This window comes from Strigops habroptila, chromosome 7 (assembly GCF_004027225.2).
Source record: "Strigops habroptila isolate Jane chromosome 7, bStrHab1.2.pri, whole genome shotgun sequence".
NCBI lineage: Eukaryota > Metazoa > Chordata > Aves > Psittaciformes > Psittacidae > Strigops > Strigops habroptila.
Window position 1 is genome coordinate 51,724,310 of NC_044283.2, and position 18,189 is coordinate 51,742,498.

At 41.8% G+C, this 18,189-nt stretch overlaps 1 protein-coding gene across 3 annotated transcripts in view; it reads right to left on the reverse strand.

Moving 5' to 3' along the window:
• The window catches only part of DNAJB14 (DnaJ heat shock protein family (Hsp40) member B14), a 28,324-nt gene extending 10,426 nt beyond the window's left edge, over positions 1-17,898 (reverse strand). Inside the window, exons 1-4 of one of the 3 annotated variants that reach the window (XM_030493392.1) lie at positions 17,502-17,847; positions 16,221-16,253; positions 11,454-11,628; positions 678-823 (exon numbers count right to left, since the gene is read on the reverse strand). In XM_030493392.1, the coding sequence (XP_030349252.1) occupies positions 678-823; positions 11,454-11,628; positions 16,221-16,253; positions 17,502-17,634 (487 nt within the window). In that variant the 5' untranslated portion in view covers positions 17,635-17,847. Of the gene's footprint in view, positions 1-677; positions 824-11,453; positions 11,629-16,220; positions 16,258-17,501 lie in introns of all 3 variants that reach the window. The other 2 variants (XM_030493393.1, XM_030493394.1) reach the window with 2 other exon arrangements.
• Positions 17,899-18,189: the final 291 nt, after the last annotated feature.

The window sequence follows — 18,189 nt, forward strand, 5'->3', positions numbered from 1 at the left end:
TCATGTTGTTTATTTATGCATGATCGTTTCTCATACATTCACATTTTTCTTCATCTATGCCCGAGATGAAGGTGTACTTTTCCTTAAAAAGCTTATCCTCAGCAATTTCCCTTGTGCAGGGCTAAGATCAGGTCAAGTCAGACTAAATGTTACCTGAAATAGTCAAAGGCAATTGTTAATAAGGCCATGTTTGAACCCAAGTGTTTCTGTGTGTAAAAAGTAGTAAAACTACACACAAACAAGGAATTCTAAGGAAAAGGTAACAGCGTGGCATGTGAATCAGTAAAAACTGCATTTGGCTGCCAGGTATTGCTTTGCTTTTTTCAGGCTCAAGATTTAAGATAGTAAGATTCAATTGACTACATTAAATCAACAGCAGTAAAAAAGTGCAATGGGTTTCACAGATCAAGTATTTACTCCTTGTACCTGAAAATTTGAGTCAACCTTCTGAAACCGAACCCTACTGCAAAAGCCCACATTATTTATCTATACTTCTAGGCATATGTTAGGACAATAAAGGTCAAGTATTTTCTTGGATAAAAATGTCAGTTTGCTATTAGGTACAAACCACCACACTGACAATTTTGTAAAAAGACAAGTGACCAGTGCAGATGAATTTCTGTTCATCTGACACAGTTTAATCATAAAAGAAATTTTAAGTGAAAAAGGGTTTTTACTTTTAAAAGCCTCTGTTGCTCCAGGTGCATCGTTTTTGTCCGGGTGGAATTTCAAAGCAAGTTTTCTATAAGCCTTCTTTAGGTCTTCTTCACCCGCATCCTTTGACACCCCAAGGACTTCATAATAATTTTTACATTTCTTTATACTGCAAAAGAAAATGAAGTAAAACATTGTAAACAAAAAGATGTGAAAGATGTTAGAACACAGCTGCAAATGAGGTAATCCATTACACTGATGCAATACGTTACATCTCTCACTTTCAATATAAAATCTATTTAAAAATCCACTCCAGAAACAAAGAATGGCATTTTTCATAATAAACTCACCACTGAGCACAATAAACGATCATACTAAAAATTAATTACTACGTACATTTATTTTACTACTTCTACTGTAGAACTACTAGAGTTGCAAGAAATTTTTCCAGTTTGCAATTACTGTAGCATTTCCTCATCCCCAATTATTTGAATATTGATGTTAATAATGCATAAAATGAAGATTCCAAATTTATTTCGCAGAGCTAGCAGGTACGAAGGCGTGTTGTGACTATCAACAGCAAATGCTCTCTGGTACACATGATATAAAACAAAACAAACAATACCTTCCTTTCTCCAAAAAAAAGCCAAGTCATAACACCATTCAAGCATTCGCTTTTCAGGGAAATAAGGCACATGAGAATACCTCTGCTGCTGGGAGTGTACCTGGATCTTAACAAGCTTTCTGTAAGTATTTATACAGATTCAAAGAAACAATAACAGCTTCAGCAATTTCAAATTCAGCTCATCTCATATGTTCAATGTAGCTTTCTTTAAACTCTGAAATATTATTCCTGTAGGCCGTCTCACCCAGAAAGGAAAAGCAAAACCTGGAAATGATGTCATGATTTGGTAGGCTTTACAATACCCAGAAGAGTGAAAGAGCAGTTACAGAGGGCAGAGAGGACATTAATTCTGTGTGGGCAGGAAGAACTGACCAAATTAATAAATACACCTTAAAATCAAACCAAGTTACTTGGGTAAGAACTCAGAAAATAAGGCCAAATCACAAACTTGCATTGCAGAAATGAGGCACGCTGATATTTGGTGCATACCAAAAGAGAAGGGCTGGTCCGAGCAAGAAATACAAATTACATCCATAAATACTTTAAAAGCTTTTTGTGAGTCTCTTCACATGGCTATAACTGTGTCCACATTCTCTTAAATGCATAGATTTCTACATAAATATGGGTTTAGTGTTGCAACGACTATACACAGGGCAGCCAAGCAGAAAAAAAAAAGGGGGGAAGTGAGCCTCTGGCATTTTCATGAAAGAAGAATGGGTACCCTGTAATTAAGGGAATGCTAGCATCAGAAGTACAACTACACCGTCGTGTGTGGTCCTTCATAGTTCACAGATTGATCAAATCAAGTTTCAAGTGAGGGATCTCTTTTCCTGTGTTCAAATAACACAAGCTTTTGTGGAAGCCTTGGTGTAATGCTCACGAGAGCACTGCATTGAATGCATGCAGGCGGCTGCCAACACAAATATCCAGCGACATAAATACAGTTCATTATATTGAACTAACATTTAATAAGTTCAGGAAGCTGATAAAGCTAACTAAAAAGAACACATCATCAATAAAGAGTGGAAAGAAAATACATTAAATTATACTATGAGTACTGGAAAACTTGTTTGTACAAGAAGAAAGAAATTTGGTACTCTACAGATCCCTTCATCCTTAGCCTCAAGACGTAGATTACTTATGAACTGTAGCAAGAAAAGACAGCTTTATTTAAAGTGTAACAGTATCAAATTAAGCTTTTATTTCAAGAAATTGTTATCTCAGCATCCCATCTAAGTTCTTCTCTTAGATAATTCAGTATCTGAATTATCTTTTGTGGAGCAGACTCTTCAGAACTTTGGTTGATACAAAATTAGGTGGTGAGTCTTCAATGTTTAGCAAAGTTACTCTATTAGCAGTAAAACTGCAGTGAACATTTGTTCAAGTATTTTAAGCACCATGCATTCTCGACAACTTTTTCCCCCAACAGTATATGGCCATTTTTTCATGGAAGTAATAAAAAAACCCCAAAATCCAAACATGAAAGCATACTTCTTTGCAGAACCTATATGCATTTATTTCACAACTTTAGGATGCAGAGAGGAGAAAAATGGAAAAAAAAGAACCACCCAAGAAATGCCAACCTGTTTTCCAACCCCCCAAAACTCACTTTAGCTTCCTCCCATTCACAACCAGTGAAAATCCCACAGTGGGAAACCCTTATGGGAAAAGCAGGAATGGTCAGAAGATGTTCAGGTCAGCATGTGACCCACCAGCTTCTGACACCACAGTCTGCCTAGAGCCAGTGTATCAAGCCAGAGCTACTTCTTGACGAGAAAGCGCAGGGAGAAACCTGCTTTGTGGTTCGGATAGCACTTGCCCCTCAAAGGGATGAATGCTGTCACCCTCCATGCAACAGCTATCCTGAACCTGCTCCACAAATGAGCTATTGTTCACTGAGAAACGAGTTTTCAGCCAAGGTATAACACATCTCGATTTTCTCTGAGCAAGTCTTTGCTGGTGATTGCTTTGTTAAACAAAACAATTTACAAATACATAAGCATCTCCATTCCAAAGTTCCCGATATTGTATGAAGCTACAATTTAATATTTCAAGCACATCTTATATCAAATCACCCTCACACCCTGACCTGCTACCCTAAGCTAAACGGCCAGGCTCAAAGAAACCTTTATGAATTTGTGACAGCCACCCCTGACTTTTCATTCTCCCTTGCATGTTCCTGCCAGGATGGGCACGCTCACAGCAACACTGCCTGCAATAGACCTGTAACCAATCCTCCAGATCATTTACATTGCCCTCCTTTCTACTGCACAGGACCAACAGTGAGATACTTAACCCCTGTTCACTGTTTAGTCTGTTGTCATCTTCGGATCTCAACCAAGTGAGCGCTGGCTCTAACAAACCTCAGCTGCAAACATAAGCTGTCAGTACTTTGCTGGATAGCCTGAGAAGCACTGCTGCATGTGACTTCATGGCAAATCATGTGGAATACACATATATGTGTGGTAATTTTGCAGAGTTTAGCAGGACTTTGGATTGGGCAGATCAAGCTTTAAAGCTAGAACACATCAAATGATTGTACAAATATGCAGGGGCCAAAAACCATACCTAAGCCTAAACCTAAGCCTAAACCATACATTCTCAGCAGTGACCCTGTGCTACGAAGCCCTCGCTACACTCTCCTATTAGACAAGAGTTTTATAACCATTGCTTTGCCATCTCAAGGCAAAAGGCATCTGGACTGTAAGTAGCTAGTACCTAGTTAATGCAAAGTTTCCTATAGGGAGGGAGTTAGTGACTTCTGCCAGGAGGTCCCTTACTGAGCACAATTCAGGGCAATCATTACAGGGTAATGGCTCGTTTTTTCCCCCCTCAGACAAGTCCATGTGAGTTCTGCACCAAAACTTGTACGGCAGCAGCTTTGCACTAGGGATGATGGGAGAAACGAAGACGTTTAGAAGATGCTTTCCAATTAAAGTTATCAGTGTTTGTGATGCGCTCCTGAGAGGCAAAACTCTAACGCATCACCAACTCAACTTCGTTGGTCTGTTTACAGCAGGACAACTGCATGGGATCAACAGGGCAACCCACTGGATCCTCAGGTCATACCTGTGCTGTGCAGTCACCAGGCTTCTCAAACACTGTTGGAGCACACAGCCCACCCCACCAGGGCCTGACATACCACATCCCTCCTCCGCCTTAAAGAGATAAGGATCATGGGCTTCTCACAGACTCGCCAAGACTTAAGTCCTCTTCCCCCAAACTGCCACTGTCCTGACAATAAATTTCTCTCCAGCTGCTGGGAGCTGTTGGAAGCTACGGCCAACCTGACCCTTATTCCTCAGGAGAAGCAGGCCTTTTGGACATATTTCCCACCCCTTGTCTCCAGTAGGCTGACATCTGACAATCCTCACACTGCCAGAATCCCTCACCTGGAGCACTGAACTGTCCTGTGGAGATCTGTCAATGAAGGAACAGATGGACGGAAGAAACCATCCCCTTCACACTTGTCTTCTGTTGCAGTCCACACAACACTGGCCAGCAGAGGCTGGGAAAGATTAAAACCAGTGGAGGTTTTGGAAAGTCTGACCACCAATGTTACTTATGGCTTTAACTGCATCCGAACCCCCTGTCCTGCAGCACTCTCAGCATGAACAACTAACTAACTTTCTGAAAGCTGCATTTCAAATTGTTGCTTGCTTGGTTTTGCTGCACTTAAGGCACTGTAGTCCCTAGTGCTAATTTTCTTGCACATGTAAACTCCACACTGATGTTTCTTTTTAAACTTGCAATTTATCTATCACTTGCTTATTGACTGCCCCTTTTGTATTGAACTGGGGTTTTTTGTTGTTTATTTCTGGTTTATTTGATGTTTTCACTGTTAATTTGTTTGAGGTTTTATTTTTTTGTTTTTTGCTTTTCTTGTGTTTTTCATTCCTGGTCAGATCACTTCTGTATCTGAGTTACTATTAAATTATTTCTTTTGTTTGGCTAATTTCTGTCCTTGCTGAATTTTAGTCCCCTGCCAGCACCTTGGCACTGCCCTTCTGGTTAACAGATTTAGGAGGGCATAATGCTGGATGTTCCTGAAATAATAACTGACTTTTAGAGAGTAGACTTTTCAAACACTATGAGGGCAAGTGACAGCTAACATTCATCCACAATCTGTTGACAGAGGAGTCTCGTTGTGACTTGCAAAGCTCCACTATCCCAAGTTACAGCTGACAAGCCACTTGCAGTAGAACTGGTCAGCCAGTTTCAGACAGCAGCAACAGCCAATTCTGCCTGACGCTGGGCTCCTCTTCGTGCTCTGATGGCTGAAGGCAGAGGCAGCCCTTCAGGAACTGAAATGTCTGCTCTCACCTGCAGAAAGTCTGTGGCTACCACCACTGGTTCTCCTGTGACTACAAAATGATGTGATCCTACTGCTGTGTTGCTTGTTTCACTTTACAAATCTACAATTCAGATTAGGTCAGCATCGACAGCTTTTATCAGGTTAACAAAACCTATCAGAGATGCTTGCATTTCTGTATCAAATACCTGCAGTTACCCGTGACCACGAAGTTTTAGTATGACTAGGTGTTTTGAAAGGCCTTCCAAAGCTTCTGTCTACAACCACGGGGATGGCCAAAAAGACAAATACTTCAACCACAATCTCCAAAAACTTGCAACGGGAGCCACAATTATTTCTCTCAATGGTAATCTGAACTGAGCGGCACAGTGAGCAGGAATGTGAATGTTAGTAACAAAGAACTGAACAAGAGGAAGCTACACTGACTTTAATCCCAGACTTGAGCAGAAAACCACAGTAAAACACAGACCAATTTCTACATAGGTCAAGTTTCCAATAATGCCAGAGAGCCTGATGCAAATGGCGTCTTGTTGCTGATGTGTGAATGTGCCAGTCACAGTTTGGATGATGTGTGGTCTGCAAAAAGTGCTCTAGATTGGAAGGAGGAGGTCACAGTCTTGTTGAGGAACTCAAGCTGGTACCAACAACTCCCTAGTTTCTGAAATGAATGCACCAGAACCTTCAGATCTCTCTTTTACTGATAGATTCAACACCACATAAGGGTGCTTGTCTTAGTACCTTGCTCTTGAATGTACCTGGTCAGTTTGTTTCTCCTGTGTGTATTACATGAAATATTCAAGGCTGTGTTTTACATCAGCACACTTTTCTCCACATTTTGTTTAAGCTTTTATTTTACCTATAAAATGCATAGATTAAACGCAGGAGCTTTTTGACAAAGTCCACCATATCTTCTGTGCCACTTGTCCATGACAGGCTCTATGACTGTGATTTCTACCTTGACTTTCTCAACCACTCAAATGGCTATTTCAACAATTCACAGCAGTTCTACAGCTTAGTGAGAGGCATACCCTGATTTATTTCTTTCTTTGAGGTGTTTTTTTCTCTCAATTTTAGCAATTGTTTTGCTGAATTCACAGAAGTCTCAGCAGAAGGCCTGGAAAAAGTCAGTCACACAACTTAAATTCCTTCCAGTCTGACCCATGAAAGGTCTAGAGGCAATTTTTTTTCTGTTTACTCCATAAAATCAAATCAAGGTGGTGATTATGCCCAACCACTACTGGATGACATTTAATCCTCTTTTACAAGGTTCCTACAGAACTCATGACTCTATTAGTTTATTTTGGTTTTAGCTCAAAGGTCCAAATACAAAATTTCACTCCTGTGCTCTCTTCTGAGAGGCAGGCACTGGCAGGGCAGGAAAAGCAGTATTCCACCACAGTTTTCACAAGACAGCAATCCAACTTCATCATACTACTAATGGCAGTTATCTTTCCGGTGTCAAAAAGGTAATAATATGGAGTATATGATACAGATTATTTACTAAAAGGGAGACATCAGACACCATATGAATTTTAAGATCATTTAAAGGGAGCCTGTATAAAATGTATGACCTATATATGTGTCTGAATTTATTTTTAATCATGTAGGAGACAACAGACAATACACACTTCACAGCATGAAAAGAAATGGGAAAGATTAATACACAACAGGCAAATGATCCTTTTTTTTTTTTAGTTTCATGTTAGTCCACAAAAAGGGTCTGCACACTTGGTGTGAGTAGGCAGATATGAACAGAATTTGTCTGAAAGTAATGAAGAACTCTGATAACTGTAATTCTGATCAGCACTTCATTTGTTTTAAGTGAACTAGAAGAAAAAGTTTTCTTTCTTACACAAATGTTTCATTTCTATATCTCAGCAAAAGATGCCAATAACCTACATCAAATAGTGAAGGAATTGCTTTAAAGCAAAGACCTCAGAATACAAAGCAAATTCTCCCTTTTTTATAGTGCACACGAACCACTCAAGTTGATATTGCTCAGACAGCTTTCAATTGCCTTCTGACTAGTGACTTCTGGGGCACTAACTCTAAAAAGACATAAGTCTACTGTGGGTCCTAACGCATTTCTGCTAGTCTCCTGTCGGTACCTCTGATATGCAGGTCACCTAAAGCGTTAAGGCAACTTGATCCAGCCCTCAGTGACAAGATAAACATCTTTAAGAAAAAGATGCACGTACTACAGATGGTATTTTCAAAGCATTTCAATTCAGAAGTAACAAAGTGGTTTTGGGTATCTCAAGCTTCAAATTGTCACACTGAAATAGTGAGCACCATTTCCACAAAGAACAGAGCATCACCCAGCACTTATGCAATCAGTGGAAAGATATTGCATCTTATGCTTTCCGCAGTCAAGCAACTTGTTTGCAAGCTCATGTAATGCTCCGCAGAAGTGTTACAGTAGCTTGCTAGTGATCAGAGTCCCCTGTGTATGCGCAAAAAATAAAACCAGCACACAGGCTCTTGGTTGTTCTCATACCTACTCACGTTACTGGAGTAACCCTGATGAAAATTAATGCAGTTACATTACTTACTGCTCTACGCATGTCTTAACTATGCTTAAACCTATTGTCACAAGCAAATTGAAGGTAGCTGGACAACTCCAGGAACAATAATCAGTGATCCAAGTGAGAGAGAGCTCAGAGCCTGTCCCCTTGTCCAACTGCTCACTAAAGCTTATAAAGAAAAAGCATTGGAAATGGCATCTGTAGTTAAACCAGGAATGCTTTCTCAGTCTATGTTCCATTATTAATACAGAACCAGAACTCCTAGAGGGAAGAATACTTGAGGATAATGATCACCTTTCAAATCATAAGCATACAAAACAACTGTTTGACAAATTCATGGCAAATATAGAATTTATTAAAAATTGAAAATTTCCTACTTTGCTATCTAGACATTTCTTTCCTTACAGGGAAAAGAAAAATAAATCAAGCATGAAACACTATTTAAAACCACTTCTCTTCACACAGCATTTCTTTACCTAATTCAAAGGTGTCCTGGTTTCAGCTGGGGTAGAATTATTTTTTTTCCTAGTAGCTGGTACAGTGCTGTGTTTTTTGGATTTAGTCTGAGAGCAATGCTGGTAACACACTGATGTTTTAGTTGTTGCCAAGTAGTGCTTACCCTGAGACCAAGGACGTTTCAGTGCCTCATGCTCCGCCAGTGAGGAGGGGTACAAGAAGCCGGGAGGGAGCACAGCCTGACCTGAACTAGCCAAAGGGGTATTCCATACCACAGCACATCATGCCCTTTATATAAACTGGGGGGATTTGGCCAAGAGGGACAGGCTGGGCATCAGCCAGCTGGTGGTGAGCAACTGTATTGTGCATCAGTTGTTGTTCTTGAGTTTTCATTCTTCTCTTTTTGCTGTCTTCCTTTTCATTACAATTATTATAATAGTATTGTTACTACATTTTATTTCAATTCTTAAACCCCTCTTACCTCAACCCATGGATTTCACCTTTTTTCCCCCTGATTCTCCTCCCTATCCCACCTGGGGGGCAGGGGGATGAGCGAGCAGCTGCATGCTACTTAGTTGCCAGCAGGGGTTAAGCCGCAACAAAACGTCTGAAAACCATTCCACTGTGGTATGGCAGAAGCATATGGTGGTGACAAGCTCTGCTCTCTGAAGAACACCCTCCCCAGAGGGGCATGTTTCATTTAATTGCAAAAGTCTGGGGCCTGGCTAAAGAAATAGCACATACAGCCTGTCATGTTTCCAACTAGAAAGCTCATTCTCGCCGTGGTTTAAACATAAGCTTTCCTTCAGCTATCATCACTACATGTGCTATATTTTTCCATTAAGTTTTAGCCCACTGTTTGAATTTAATCCTGTTCTCCTTGGCAAGGCGCACACGTTTTTTAATTCTTAACCACAAATCTTCTAAGTGGTGTGTTGATGTCACTCACTAATATGACAAACTTTTCTAAGCTTCCAACAAGAACTGGAGACTTGCTCTGTTGATCACTGCACAGCTAACCCAAAATTCAGTCTCTCTCCAAAGGTTTATAAACTGCTATAAGGTATGTAGCATCATTCAAGGATGGTAGCATCATTCAAGCTAAGGTCAAGATTTTGGTTTAACAGCTGATCTTTAAGTCGTATGTAACATACAGATAAACATGAATTGTTATGCAAGCTATTACAATTGCTCAATCGAAATATCTGGGTAGGTTTTAAAACCCGAAATTTAATATTGACAAAGCAGCTTGTTGAAATAGCTATTAAGAAGCAATGTTGTATCGAGATTATCTTTAATGTGCAACTTCCGTGAATGCCCTTAACTCTAGTTCTGATCTCAGCAAACTGGATTAATTTTATCTGGTATCCAGTGAATTCCTTCAAGGAAGCAACACCCAGCACCATGAAAGCATACCAGGGAGAAAAGTTGGCTCGACAACATCATTTTACTCAAGACAAGGTAGGCAACATACTTTCTGGTACAACGAAGAAACAAAAAAAAAAAGAACTTGGAGAAAGTCTGATGTCAAAGCAGATTGCAGCTCAGCTGGGCATGTCACAGGTGAGTGAATCCTTGCAGGAATACAGCCTTCCTTGTAGCACCTTTCTGAGAATGTGTTACATGTCTTAATTTGATCTAAGCCTCATTTCACAGAGGGCTGCTTTCTGGATATGTTGTCTCACATGCATGTGCACACACACACGCACACTTTGCCTTCATTTTAACCACTAATCTTTGAAAGTGGCCAAAAACGTACATGCTTATTCAGGTTTTACTTTACATGTGTCACTAAGGGCAATAACATTAATCAAGCAAAGATGATGGTACATGAAGAGCTCTAGTAAGTAGCAACACCAAGAATATAGCCATGCCAGAGATACTGCTCTCTACCTGCCTGAATGCAGAGCTGCTGTATCAACAAAGAAAAGCTACTTTTTTTTCCTCACTGTTAGCACAGCTGAACACATTATTGAACATCAGGAAAAGATCCCAAGATGATTATTAACTGCAACATACGTTTCACATGCATACAAAAAAACATACACAAATTTCGATTTTGCACAACAGTTCATCCAATGTATGCAAATTAGGAGATAAAGACCTTTTGATCTCCCTTCTTTAAGCTCTCTTGAAAATATGTAGGCTAGACTTACATAAAAATACAAATGGGTTTTGATGTGTGCAATTTTAGAGTGGCTGTATACAATTTTCTTTAGCAGAAATCAGAGCACATATCAGCCCATGTTTTTCTCACTCCTACAGCCAACAAGTGTGTAATGATAACATGACTTAAGAGTTACTCACCTCAGAAGGACATTTCTATTTATCTTTGTTTCTTTTTGCACATCCTCCTTTCCTGATGTCACCCAATCTTAATACTATCATGCTACATGAAGTCCAGACACAGTTTATATAATGCAACTTAGACTATGTGCTTCAGTGCTTCTCAGGTGCCTGCACTTCCAGAATGAAATAGTTCTAACACTCATCTAAGACCAGCTTGTACAGAAAATAAACATTAGGAGTGAGCATGTATACTGAGTATAAAAATATTTAAGAACAGAAACACTGTCCTGCAATTTTCATCACTTCTTCCATTTACCATTAGACCTACTTAGTAACTATTTTTAGTATTATCTTTATATAAAGTAACCTTGGTAGTTTAAAATGAAGAGTATCATCTTTCTCACAGAAAGCGACAATGTCTCATACTGTGTTTAAATGCAGCAAAACTCTTCCTTTTAGGCACAGCTCAGCACAAGTAACCCCTCTCAGCTAACCTTGATTTTTTTATTGCTTCTTTAGATGCTAGAGCTGAAAGCATAAGTACATAGTACATGGAATGAAAAAGCGGTGATGTATTTAAGCAAGGCCATACCTGAATACTCCTTCCATTTGGTCTGTGGTGTAGCTTCTTCCACTTTCACCTGCAGCAGATGCATTGCTCTCCTTCGTGCTATTGGGCTTACTTTGATCATTGCTACTGGCTGGTTTTTGGCAGTAAGCGCCTCCCCCAGCAGTACTTCCATTCTTTGTAATAGCTTCCAACAAAACTATAAAACAACAATATATCCTAGTATCATTATAGGCATTAGAGATTAAGTTAGGGCTCTCAAGTATCTTAAATGGGAGCACCACAATCATAAAAGACTAGCTGCTACAACCCACTTCCTTATTGATCATCACTTTGTACGATAAACATTTCTGAAGCCAGTCTAGTAACATCTTTTCATGGCAAAACTATGGAAAAGTGTTTCAAAATTAGTGATTGGACTTACCTCCACCTCTGCCAAGGTAATTTAATACTGTAAAGAATTTGTCCAAGTTCTTCATTTCTAGATGGGTTTTAGAGGCACTGAACCCATGCTTTGGGGTGAAAATACCAGAATACCTGAATAAGCAACTGTAAATTGAAAAGAGGAACTAACCTAACACTAAAGAACCTGCAAATTATTCCATGCAGAGACCAAGCCCATCTCCAGCACATTTCAGTTGCTACATATGTACCTATTTGTAATATGAGCCATTAGTGGCCACAAACTGATGCTCTATATCCCTTCCAGGTAATACCAGCTGAAATTCAAACTACTGTTAAAATGCCACAAATAAGTCAGGACCAGCCAACTACACCCAGCTCCAGGACCTGAATCTTGAAAATCAGCATGCTTTTGCTAGATCTTAAAATCCTCTTTCCTCCTATGTTCCAACAAGTCTCAAGTTTAGCAGTTTAATAAATCATCACACACTAAGTCTTCTTTTTCTTTCTGGATATGAGTGTGTATTTTGGGAGTAGCTGTCTTACCAATAAATGAGAAACAGTACCATTTAGCTTAAGGGACTGCACACAAAGCATAATGTAGATCACAGACTATTAAATAGTCTATCTTTCCTGAAGAGAGATCCCTTCAGAGCAAGATGGCAAACTACACAGTCCAAGTTTGTTTCATAAACAACTGAGAGTTACTACCTGCAGAAAAAATGCCCTAATAAAAATTCCCAAAGAAAAACGTCCCACTCACTGTGAAAGCATGTTATAGCTTTATTGTTACAAAAACATTTCCTTCTAGAAGCTACTGAGAAGAACCCTGAAGGATTTCTCCTAAAACTAATCTTAAAATGTCTCCTCTGACTAGCAAGGTCTCTCTTGAAGCAGCAGAAAACTGGGATCCTACATATCATAGCTTGTATCTCACAGAAGCACAGGAAAGAGAAGAAAGCAGAGCTTTGTTTAAAAGGAAAATCACTGCTTCCCTGAGATGGGCTATTTAAAACTCTCCATTATTTGCTTTCACTTATTAATTCACTTATTACCCACTGGCCACAGCAGCCTAAACTACTGCGGATGAATAGCTGCACCCGGACTGAACAAGAAAGTCAGTTGACTTGAGTGCCGGCCCTGTGCTCACGCCTGCCTCTGCAAGACTCATCAGTTGATCAGACCAGACTTTCTACTGCAGAAATAAAGAAATGACTAACATTTAGATGCTGAGTTGTATACTGAAGGGATGTTTACACTGCAAATGAAGCGAGGTTCTTGAAAACAGGAAAGCTGTAGTAGCATTATGGATTGTAACTGAAGCACTTATCCAAATATCTGCAATAGTTTATTCTAGTATCATCCATTATGGCATTTAAGGTTCTGCAGTAAATGAAGGAAGAACTCCAACAAGGTGACTATGTCTGCAGACTAAGAACTAATCAAGAAGAGAGATTTGCACAGACAGTGCCCTCAGAATGAAGCATTTTCTGTCTGAATGTGCTTTTTTCCTATCCTGTGATATTTGGCATTTAATAACAGTATCACGTGGGATCATATTGAACATGTGACCCTGACTTACCCTCTAGCGAAACTGCCGAGTAAGTGTTATTTCAAATCCTGCCTTTATATTGGCTTTGCTTTAGAAACTCCTCTTCCCTACACTAAAGCTCATGCCAAATCAGTAATATAGACAACGGTTTGCATTTTCAACACCCAGCGCGTCTTCACAGCAAGTTTAGCTGGTCTTTTCATTAACCGGTTTAGCTGCACTATGCTTTCAACATCACTATTTCCTAAGCACCTTCTTGGACCTCTCATCCTCATAATGGAGCTGCACTGCCGAGAAAACAATGCAGGATGCTTGCAAAAAATAAACAAATAAAAATTCAAATCCGTAAGTGTTAACTTCTTAAAATAGCAGGACACAGCATATACAAACATGCTATTGTTCTACATCGAAAAAGAAAACCGTACAAAGGGTCTGTGGCCATTGTTTTCTTCAAATAAAAGATACAGTTCAGATATTCAGAAACAACTCTGACTCTTCCATGAACTACTGGTGGTAAACGCAGCTGTTAGAACTGTAGTCCTAACAGTGTGTTAAAGAAAACTTTCACTGTGCATTTAGGTATTTTAAACCAGGACATACAAGGAACCCAAGACTTATTTTGTTAGCAGGTAAGACAACCAATCTTATCTCCAGTGTGTCTGAAGGCTCTCTTGTGTGTACTGTTACCTGCTCCTGAATGAAACATCCTTGCACTGAATTCGATTCCATTATGCATTGAACATGACCCCCACTTTGACTAATGGAAGAACTGTTTAATTCAGAATTCATACTAATGCAACAGCCTGAAAAACTAAGCTTGCACACTCCTGAGAAGTTTGGGTTTTAAAGGCAGCATCAGAAATAGTGCAAGAAAATCTTTAGCAGCACTGAAAAATAAAGTTGTCCTTAATGCAATTTTCTGCCTTCAACTCCAAACAGAATGGCACCTAAGTTTAAAAGGATCTTGTCCTTTATTATCTTTAAATCAACTCTTACACTTTTTTTTTTCCAGACAAGCAATTAGTTTCCACTCAGTTGCAAGATGGATCATTAGCAAAACCCATAATCAAACAATGTTTTGAATAGCTGAATTGTAAAACAATTTTCTAGCAAAGAGTGACATCAACATGACCACTGCTAGTATGAAGTCATTAGCTAAGTATCATTAAACAAGCATTGACCTTACATTTCACACTATTAAAGCCTTAAGATAGCACTGCTGCAGTCAGCGTATTTCAGACAGAAGCTTTGTTTAGCAAACTAAACTACACTGATGACTGAACTAGTGCTGAATGCACTCTAAATGCAAATGTCACCAAAAACAAACCACACACAGTATTGTTTTAGAGCCAACAGTTAAAACCTGCTCTCTGTCCTTTTATAACCTGCCATAACATAAGGAGGAAGAAGCTCCCATCAGTAAAAGATTCAGTGCTACCATTCTCTCTGCTTTTATCACTGATGGAACATCAGTTGTGAAATGGTGGGCAATTGTTCTCAAAGTGATATTAAAGGTACAACCTATGAAGAACCTGTGACTTCGGTGAGAAATTGGTACGAACTACCTTCTAATACATACCCCAAAGAGAAAGTAAGCAAGTGCAGTGACAACTGGGGCTGCACCATACACACCCAACACATTATGACTGTAAATGAAGAATGTGTTAGAACCAGAACTGTAACTGTTTCCTTCTCTTTGGTATGTGCCATGACACATTTTTAATTATCTGAATTATGAATTACTGTTTCCTTTCCCCACCACCTAATTTATCTAAAAACCAACACTGATATAACAAAACAGTAATTTCATTTGGTCTTAATCAGTGTAAAATGCCAGTTCTAACTTACTGCACACCTTCCAGTGCCTGTCCTGAAAAGAGGACATTCTGTGTCCTTGCAGCTTACTGCACTTTTAACAGGGCTATTTAAGTGCCTCGAGAGCTTGGGGTGGGGGGGGAGAGAGGGGGAAATCAACGAGTTGGTGGTGTATTGGGAGGAAATGAGAGGAGTTGAAAAGAATTACAACCTCCACAGCTAGAAAAGCGAAGCACGAGTTTACAGAGTCCCCTAATTTCTAAGTACCTAGTTCAAATCAGGCCTAGGACCTGATTTTTTTTCAGTGGTATTAGGGCATCTGCAATTCTCATCAGCTTCAGATAGAGCTTTAACTACCCACCAGTTCCACAAACCAGGCCCCTGTTTCAAGCTGAATACGTGAAAAATGAAGCACAATTAGCCGTCACTAATGGAAACTGAGTGAAGCAACTTAACATCACAGAGAAATTCTGTGAAGCATTTAGTTTCAGTACACAGTTCCCCAGATTATAGTCCACTACCTTAACCACAAGACCATCTTCTTCTCACCAGAGCTACGCCTCATTTGTGACACACTTTGCTAATTTCCACAGTGAATAAAGCAAGTGTCCTACAGACAATAGCCTAATTAGCCATCTATTTCTTGCACCGAATACTTTACAATAGTGGTTATGTAGTAGCAGCCCTACTTAAAAGGAGGAAAAAAATCCCAAACACTCAAAACATAAATCAGTTGGAGATCTTCTTCTTCTACTATAACTCTTATCTTGGAGGTATAAGATGGTAATAAGCTAAGTGAAGCAAACAAAGCTATTCACTTCCTTTGGTGGAAGAAGCTGAATTGAAACCCTCAGCCTTTCCACCTCCTGCTTCCAAAGCTGAAACTATTTTCATATATGTCATCTTCTGAAGCTGCAGAAATTTAGGGGAATCTAGCAAACTTCTGCTTGGTTTTATTTCAGAGAGGTATGTAATGTAGCAAGAACATAAATAGTACTATCTTGATCTAAAGGAATGGTTACCTTCTTCCACGTGATTTACCAGCAACATCCATCCTGCCTTGCAGGAGAGGAAAAAAGAAAACCACCCCAAAAATCTATACTATAAAAAAGCACTGATGAGACATTCATTTATTGTCTGAATAGAAAAAGTAGTTGGGAGATAACAGAGGTCAGAAAATGTCCACTGAATCTGCTCACCCAACTTAAAGGTTTACTACAGAATAAAATACAGCAAAGAACACTTCCAGCCAGGATTTCACCCCAAAGACATGTTCCAAAAATGGTAAACGCTGAGGCCTTTAAGTCAGTATAGAGCAACGAGTCTTTCCTGTTCCTTCCATGGTGTAGACAATGAGAACAAGAGGAATGCAACAAGTCACTGCTGCATTCAAAGGACTTTCGAGCTGACTTCTGACACTACCTGACAGAAAGACTTGAAGACAGGTAACAGCTTTGTATACACTGAAATCTTGCTATTGTTCCTTTTAAAAAAATCATTTCTAAACACCTTCTGCTAGGCAGATAATTATGTGCCCAGTTTCAGCACAGAAGCGTGTGAAGAGCCGAGGAAGTCATAGGGGGAGCCACCTATCCCGTTTTCTCTAGGAAAGTTGAAGTGCACAATTCCTATGTAGCTACTGTACAACGAGAAAGGAAAACGAAACCGAAAAAATCCAAACCACAAGTGAATCAGAGGATGAAGCCATGCCCATTCTGGAGCTGCAGTTCTTACTGCAAGCTGTTAGCGAGGGGTAATTCACAGTGACAGAAGGGAAGCCAGCCCAGCCTGTCTCGGCCCGGGGCCTGAGCTGTCCTGCTGTTCATCGAGTCTAAGCAGAGTCTACACGGCTACGCTAATATTAATGGCCAAAGGGAGGGAGGAGGGCTTGGGCCGGCCCAGAGCGAACCCCTCTGGCGAGGAGGGAGGTAGCTCCAGTCCCCCCCACCGCCTGACGCCAGAGCCGTGTATTAGCGCTGGAAATCCACCTGCCCTAAGCGCACCTCCTGGGCACATTAAGCATCGCTTCGGCCTTTCTCCCCAGCCGAGTCCCCCACGCCTGAGCCCCCAGCCCGGGCTGCTTTGGGGGCAGCGCCAGCCCCGCGCAGAGGACGCGCGGGGTCCCCCCGCCTCGGCGCCTCAGCCTGAGGGGGCGCCGCGCGGTCTAACAGCGCCCTGGGGTGAGCAGACCCCCCCTCCATTCCCCTCCCTCCCGCCGGCCCTGCGGTTCCCCCTCGCCCCGACGGAGCAGGGCAGCGGGAGAGAGGAGGAGGGGCGGCCGCGGAAGCAGGGCCGAGCTTCACCTCGGGCCGTCTCAGTCGGGTACAGCTTCTGGGCCTTGCCGAGGAAGCGGAGGGCGCGGTCACGGTTGCCGGCCTCCAGCGCCTCCCGCGCGATCCCGATGCACTTCTCGGCCTCGTCCCGGTTCCCCTCCATGAGCTTTTCCTTCCGCCGCCTCCGCCCGCCGCAGCGCAGAGAGAAGGGGCCTGAAGCCAGAGCGGAGCCGGGCGGGGCAGAGAAAGGAGAGGAGAGGAGTGGGCAGGAGGGTGGGCGCGGGCTCCCCTCACTCCGCAAGGCTCATCCCGCCGCGCCGCTCCGCGCCGGCGGTACCCGCAGCCCCACCGCCGCGTTCGGCCCCGGCACCCAGCCCGGCCCCTCACCGCGCATGCGCCGCCGCTGGGGCCCGGGGGCGCCCCGCCCGCCCCGCCGCCGGCCCCGGGGCCCTGGCAGCCGCCCCGGCGGGGGTCCGCGCCGCAGCCGGCGGCAGGCTCGTCCCGGCCGGGAGCGCTGCCGCCCAGTCGCACGCCTGCGGGGCCCCACCGCCGCCCGGCCGCAGCCTGCGGGAGCCGGCTACGATGGAAAAGTACCGGGCGGGCTGCCGTGCGCTACCGCTGCACTGCGGCCTGGGGAGCACCGCACCCCGCCGCCTGCTGCAGCCTTTATGGAGCCCGCGGGTTGTCGTTCTTTAATTACCGATGCTTGAATGTGCCG